Source organism: Bidens hawaiensis, unplaced genomic scaffold, assembly GCF_021521415.1.
Source record: "Bidens hawaiensis isolate Kalapana, Puna unplaced genomic scaffold, B.hawaiensis_p1.1 tig00026585_1, whole genome shotgun sequence".
Taxonomy (NCBI): Eukaryota; Viridiplantae; Streptophyta; class Magnoliopsida; order Asterales; family Asteraceae; genus Bidens; species Bidens hawaiensis.
The window spans coordinates 4,804-12,800 of record NW_027494264.1 but is presented as its reverse complement, the minus strand read 5'-3'; the positions used below and the strand labels follow the sequence as shown (position 1 = coordinate 12,800).

Here is a 7,997-nt window from a genome sequence, read left to right as displayed (position 1 = left end):
GATCGGGTGATGCCTTTAAAAACTATGAAATTAAAACTATTTGCGATCACATACACTGTTAGTCCAAAAACCCTATGGTATTTATATCATTTCTATCGACTACAACTAGTATTTTTATTTTTTTTAGTATAAACTTTAAAGACCTTTTGGATTACATCGAAACAGAAGGCAAGCGGGCAACAAGCTGCGCCGGACAACTAGTATTATGTATAATAATTTAGAAGTTTGGTGCCGCAAAGCCTCAATTAGGCCACTTTGCGACACCGTATTGGTGGTACTTTTAATTTATTATTATTATTAGTTTTTGCTTGTAATGAACGTAACGAAAACTGACCGAATAACAATTTTGTTTATGTTCTTTTTTTATTAGTTTGTTTTAGCTACGGTACTGTGACGAACGTGATAGAAACCGACCGAATTCACGCAGACTCACCGCGTTGAGTTGACAGAAATTCGGTTGATTTGATTTCGGTTACATATGTTACGGTATTGGAATTAAAACCAAAATAAAAAAATAAAAGATGGCGTGCCCCAATGATATCATGCCAATTGGTCCAATAGATTGCACCGAACTTCGCTACGATACCAAAATTACAACAAAATAAAATAAAAAAACATAAACGATAACGTAACCCACTTCTTAACTCAAATAACTTTTCTTTTTCCTAAACTCAAATCAATCAAATGGGACACGTGTTTATTATACTAAGATTCAAAAGTTAGGCGACACTACGTATTAATCTTTTGTTAATACAAAATTACAAACACAGACAACTTTGTTTTACACGTATATCTAACCAATTTCAATAATAGATGATGAATGGGAACAATTTCAAACCACATGGGTCAACTTTGGCTATCCTTTCAGTTTCGTGGCGCTCAACTTGCTGAATTTCATTAGAAATACTTCTAGATAATGAATGGTCAAGCATGAATGAGTTTGCTTCTCTCTCTAAAGGGTCTAACAAAAAAGTTTAATAACCAGACCGGTCAAAAAGATTAATGGTCCCGACCCGCCTAAATTTTGGCAACTGAATGTTATGCCTATCAATCAACTACGAGGTCGTTTATTTACATCTTAATGGAACCATTCAGATGAAAACATCTAATTCATTCAGACTTCAGTCTGTTTGGTTCCAGACAGAAAAACATTTGAAAAATTAAAATTAGATTTAAATCAGTCAAACGTATGTTGTTGCTAAATGGAACAGATGTTTATTCAGATATAACTCACTCAGATATGTAGCCTTGTTAAAACTTAAAACCAAATATCATTTTACTCCATGTGAATGAACCCAACCCTTATTATATTGGGAACTATATATGAAATAGGGGTCTCTAATAATTAGTAATTTCAATGGTAATCACAGTCCACTTTTTGAAAACACCCTTAAACCAGGTCATTACCGTAGATGAAAAATATAACAAAATGTAAACTAACACGTAATGATCGTCACTGTGGAACATCTAAATCATAAATCATGAATCAGCAATTTGTAGTAGCTAGTTTCTCCTGAAGCTTTGCCACCCGAGCCTAGAAAGAAATGTTGACACGTCATATATTGTGGTAACACGAAAATAGAGGTGCCAATTCCAGTTTACCTATGAACGGGTCGATTTGGGTAGTACTTCCTCTCAAATGGGTCAAACAGAAAAATATTACTTCTAATTTGTTTTATAAAAAATGAAGAAAAATTTAATTACCTTGAATGATTTTGAACGATGGACAGAAGGATCCAACTCTAACGCCATTGCATAAGAATCACCAGCTGCCTCATACTGTTCCATTGCCATTAAAGCATCACCCTTGCATATGTAAGCCTTCAAAATCAAAGTTTTTCAATTCACCAAAAGTTAATAACAATAATGCATCAACAATGAAGTTAAAATTATTAATTAATTACCTCGGTATATTTGGGAGCAAGAGTAGAGGCTTCTACAGCATCCGCATGAGCATCGGTTGTGTTGTTCATGGCCAACCTTGCAACAGACCTGGATTACACCTCCTGTTAGACCATAAAAAGAATGCTAGTATAGTTACTTGGTCAAGCTGAAGTCAAAGATAATGTAGCGCATAAGGTATAGAGGTAAGAACTAGAATTCTATAAATGGGATTAAGATAAATTGATAAATTAAAAAAATTATAAGCAGCATGTACCTGTTTTTATAGATGTAGTGAACTCCACCAATTGGATTAAGATCTATCGCCTGCAATCCAAATTAAAGGGCTTATTCACAGGTTTTTTCATTGGTGTAAGATTCATGTATCCATCACACAAGAAGGGATTTTTGGACCCTGTGGAAGGGTTAGTTTACTAGCAAGATTATCGATTTCACTTATTTGAAACATCAACTATTCGGTAAAGAAAAAACATTTCCATGCTCTTTAAACTCAGAACCTGCAATCCAAATTAAAGGGCTTATTCACAGGTTTTTTCATTGGTGTAAGATTCATGTATCCATCACACAAGAAGGGATTTTTGGACCCTGTGGAAGGGTTAGTTTACTAGCAAGATTATCGATTTCACTTATTTGAAACATCAACTATTCGGTAAAGAAAAAACATTTCCATGCTCTTTAAACTCAGAACCATCGCCGAGAGCACCCCTATCTTGGATACTTCCCAGCCAACCTGATGTCATCCAATCTCCGGATTTTGACCACGGAAATAGCAGAAGAAATCTATACCACGTAAGCAAGAATCAATACAGATTCTTCTCAAAGTGCTTGAGGCAACCCGGAGCTTGTAATAGCATGCACTTTCAACTTGTCTAGTCGTGTCTGCCAGACCATCTTGCTGAGATGTCCCCTTAAGGAGGGTACCATCCGGATGGCTTTTGCATAACTCACAGAACTACATCAGAACATTGTCTGTCCATAAATTGTTACTTTTCAACTTGTCTGATCATGAACACTTAACCTGGGCTTTAATTCCCTAAACCCTACTCGTGTGTTCAAGTATGTACACCCTCACGGTTCTTGAATAATCATCAATGACTGACCATCTTATGATCGAGTCCTGAGGCCCCTCCCCATAACCCATGTGAGCCCTTGCTATGTTTGGCTATGCATCGTTTCCCCTTGATTCAATGCTCACAAGACCACCCTTTTATTTAACTAAACTAGGATATGCTTACTGACATGATATTGTCTATTGTGCATGTGGCTTGTGGCTATGTTGTCAAAAGCCCTTCTGGAGCGTGCAAAGGTCCTCAAGCGAGGTGAGGCGTAGATTAGTGCCTTGCTTATATCCAGATGCTCCACTGACCTTCGGGTGAGATTCTGGTCAGAATGTCAGATACTGAAAATTGCGGAAATATTCTGCATACTAGGTTAGAGCCCGTGTTTCACACAAGTGAAAATACAATAAAAATAAAAAGTTATTATATGTAATATTTAAATTCAGTTATTTCATATATTAATTTTTATTTATGCCTTTGTTTAATAAGTTATTGATATGGTATGCACTACAATTTTAAGTTGAAAACAAAGTTGGTGTTAGATTTATTTTAAAATAAAATATTCATAACGATATTGTTATATTAAATATTGTGTGTATGAAGATGATATGACAAAATGTTGTCACAGATTTAAAAACTAAATTTACAAAGACTAAGGTTTGGTTGTAAAAGAAAATAAATAAAAATATATTATATTTTAAAATGAAAAGAGAAATGATGAACAATCTTAAATGGTTGTGCTAAAGAGATATGAGAAAACAATATGATATTGTGAATTATGAAAATGTTAACAATTAAGTATAATTTTGGTTTTATACTTGAAAATAAATTACATTATATATATTAAGTCAAAAACTCACAATTACCACTTTAGTAGGGTTGGTAAACACAGTCTTGGGTTCGAAACCCATATCATACAATAACTTATTTTTCAAAATTTTATAAAGCCTTCCGGGTCATGAGCACCATCTCCAATCTTCACTTCATCTCCAATCTTCAGCTGAACACTATCAATGATCTTTAATTGAACACCCAAAACATGTTTTGACCTATCTTCGTCATCTCTAGGGTTGTCATCAAGGGTTTCTTCATTGATCATATCTAGTAGTGGTACGTGAAGAGGGCCATGCTCGGAACCCTCCGGTTCCTCCGCCAACGTGCTCTTCAGATCGCCATCTAATTCTTCACTGTTACAACCATCTCCGATCACCCGGACTTTGATTTCTTCAACATCGTCCCACAAAGATGCAAGAATGGCGTCTAATCATGCTGCAATGGTTGAAAATTGATCTACTAGATTCCGGGTTGTAGGCGTCATTCGATTTCCCGGCAATGGAACCATTGATAGAAACCGGAAATGGTTTATAAACCTATTTGGCTTATAAACCCCACATCAGTTGTCCATACAACTGATGTGGGACAAGCCTCATACCTTGCAATGGTTTCAGTCCGTAACACACCTAGGCCCAAGATTCTTTCTTTCAAACATCAAAGTATCCACAAAGTGCTCATATGATTCATGCAGAGAAGTACATAATCATCTAGGTCTACCACAATGTCCTACAGATCTAGATCAACTTATTAGATTTTTTCAAGTGGTCAGTAAGAGACTTATCCAAGGCATATAGAATGTATAAAATGCCTCTTTGAGGTACAAATAATTCACGAGGGACTTCAAAAGAAGCTCTATCACCTTGTTGCCCAAAAGGTACGTTGCGGCACTTATGAGCACCGTACCATGACATATGAAGCGTTCATCTGCAAGAGCTTCCTACCTTATTAATTCTCCTAACTTGTCCTTAATTTACTACACATGATTATCAACTTTCGCTAAGGTATCAAGTTATTTACACATGTTCAATAATAACGAATAAACTGATTTTGTAGTGAAACTCGACGCTAACTCTTTAAAATTTCGAGAGAAATTAACAACTGCATTACTCGTAGCGAACGGTCAAAATTATAGAATAATCTGAAAAATTAACTTAAAGCAGCGCATCAAATAATATTAATATTAATCTAACCTGAGATAATAAACTCTCAGCGGTGGCAAAATCGCCCTTTTCGATCTCAATCTCCGCTTTCTTCCTCAACGAAAACGCCTCCAGACTCTTACTACAACTCACCGAATCAATACCACATACCAGCGACATAACCTCAGAAGCACGAGCAGCAGTGGCGCAGTGGTTAACAAACGTTTCAGACGGGAGAACAACTAGATTAGGCCCAGCGCCGCATCGCCCCAAACAGCCGCAAGAATTGACGGAGATGGTGGGTGGGGCGATACCGGAGAGGACTTGGAGGACCTCGGGTGAGCCCTGGCGCCTGCAAGTTCTGTTGGTGCATACTCTGATCTCGGTAGGTGCAGGTGCGATGGCGGAGATGGGTTTGGCTCGGGAGGGAAATGGGTGGGGCTTGGCGGTTTGGATTTGGATAAGGCGAACGCCACCGTTCATGATATTTTTTTCCCACTATCGATTACCGGCCAGAAACATGTTTTAAATAGCTTGTAAATATCACCACATTTTATACGCCCATCAACTTTCATTTTACTTTACCTTTCCATTTCTACTAAGACCGAGTGGTAATGATGCCCCTCCACTACCTGTCACTTTTACCCAAAACCTGAAACACAACCCGAAAAAATCCGTATTCGAACTCACCCGACCCAAAAAAACCCGAACCCGATAAAAGACTAACCCGCACTTAAACCAAAAAAATCCTTTTCCCTCTCCAGAAAAGCCCGCATCTTGGGGTTTGGGTTCGAGTTTGTATTATGGTTCATTGTTATGAAAATGTTGAGGATTTTTTTTTAAAAGAATGTGTGTTTTGGATTAGGAAATATGTGATGGAGAAGATGGTTTTTTGGGTTTAAATAGATTATTTTAATTATATTAAAATTATTATTATTTTTTAAACATGGCCCACCTCCCCACGTCGCCCCTTTTTCCGCCCACCGCCCCAACCCAACGCCCCTCTAAGACGCCCCTTGGCGATGTTCCATTCCCAAATCGCCCCTTTACAGCCTACAGCGAAGGGTCTAAAGGTATATTTATAAAATATTCGTATGAGTGGACGAGACATTATGCAATTAAGTAGGTTGTGGTAAAGGCGGGTGTCCCACACCTTAACCAATTAAATTCTAAGGTCATACCGTACGAAGTCAGCATGGGATTCCCCAATACTAACGAGTAATGAGGGAGACGGTGTTCTTGTGCTATCCATCCTAATCTCCTTCACAAAGTTATATATATCTTAGTCTAGTGGCGAAGCTACGTTTGTGTGGTCGGGTTCTCCCGAACCGAGTCTATTTTGGGTTTTTATGTATACATATAGTACCGTATTAACGAACGAACCCAGTCTTTTTGCCCGACAAAACCTATTAACATTTGAGAAAAAATCTTTGGCAACATAGTTTGACCATCCCAAACGAGTGGTGGAAATCAGAAGTATATCAGATGAAAAAAAGAAGACTAAAACTAAGATAGTTGAGTTTTACATTAGATTTTAGGAGTGACTCTGTTTAAAAATGTTATCAGTTAAAAGAAAGATGGAGGAGATGACCTAATTATATTGGTCTTTCTATTATTATAAGTTAGGCCAAAGCCTGTGGTAAATAACAAAGTTATGAACAGTTTTTCAAGGTATAGCTAGCCCAAGGTTGAGGTGCATAAATCGGGTTTTTCAAAATACCTGGATTCGGGTATGGAACCGGGTTCGGGTATGACCAGGTATTGGTAATACCCGGGTTGGGTTCGGGTCCGGGTATTATCTTTAAAAACCATACCCTATGCATCGGGTTCGGGTCGGGTATGGAACCGGGTATTCTAAAACCGGGTATTTGAATACCCTATTTTCGGGTATTGAAAAAACCCTATTTTTGGGTTTTTTGGGGTTTTTTTTGGGTATAGATTGGATTTTTTTAAGGGGTTACAATTTTTAGGGGTATTTCAGGGTATTTTTCAGGTATTTTTTGGGTAATTCGGGTATTTAAAAAACCCGGTTTCGGGTATTGGAAAAACCCGGTTCCGGATATGTAACCGGTTCCGGGTTTCGGGTATTACCGGGTATAAATAGGGCCCGGTTCCAGGTACGGGTTTTAGTACTAAAATGCATACCATATCCGTATACTGCGGGTAGGGTCAGGCCCGGGTATAACAAAAACCGATTCTTGATACTTTTTTCGGGTCCTGTTCCAGATTCGAGTTTTTTGCGCACCACTAGCCCAAGGTATACCTTGTTATTTTCAAGGTAAACAACAAAGTTATGGAGTCACCGTAACCATAAAAATTCTCTTTTTAACACTTTATTTGTTAATTATTTTATTACTCTTAATATAATTGACTCGCCCATTATTATTTCGCTATTGTTTGCTTTTACTTCATGTTAAAATAGAACATTAGCCGATTTATCCTATTCTATTTTAATTTATCCGTTTATTCTTTTATTCAGGTTATTGTAAATAAAATTTCAATTAGTTTTTGGTTTTATTTTGAATAACATTTTTTTTATGAAGATATCCTTTTAACATTATCTTTTGAACAAAAATATTATTTACCCAATCGTTTAAATACCAAATAATTCAACAATCTTTCTTGTTTTTAAAGGCGACCTGACCCGAAAAGTTTAGGATAATAATAATAATAATAGTAATAGTAATAATAATAATTTATACATCAAAAAATACCGAACATATAAAAAAATTCTTGACTCCGCCAGTGTCCTGGTCAACAAAATTTTCCCGAACAAGATGAAATTTTGTGAACGGGTGCGATTGAAGGACGAAACACAACATCACCCCATTAATATGAGCCAACTTTTTATCTCATCTTGTACCTATATAATGTGGGCTAAAGAAAAGTCATCAAAACACATTTTGTTTATCGAGTAATTACAGTCACCGTTTATGTGTTTTGATCAAATTTTTTAAACATTTTTTTTAGTCTAGGATGCTCGTGATTTTTTTTTTTCAATTTCTATTCCATAGCTAAAACAAAACTAAATTTACGCAATTAAGCTACATAGAACCAGACAAAA

General features: G+C 36.6%; 1 protein-coding gene across 1 annotated transcript; it reads right to left on the bottom strand.

Annotated features, from left to right (window-relative positions):
• Positions 1-1,448: 1,448 nt before the first annotated feature.
• On the bottom strand, positions 1,449-5,416 carry LOC143573541 (uncharacterized). The gene is made up of 5 exons (XM_077058393.1): positions 4,985-5,416; positions 2,159-2,208; positions 1,905-1,992; positions 1,705-1,821; positions 1,449-1,534 (listed from the first exon to the last, which is right to left on the bottom strand). Exons 1-5 carry the CDS (start codon positions 5,414-5,416, stop codon positions 1,487-1,489), a joined length of 735 nt encoding a protein of 244 aa, XP_076914508.1. The 3' UTR covers positions 1,449-1,486.
• Positions 5,417-7,997: the final 2,581 nt, after the last annotated feature.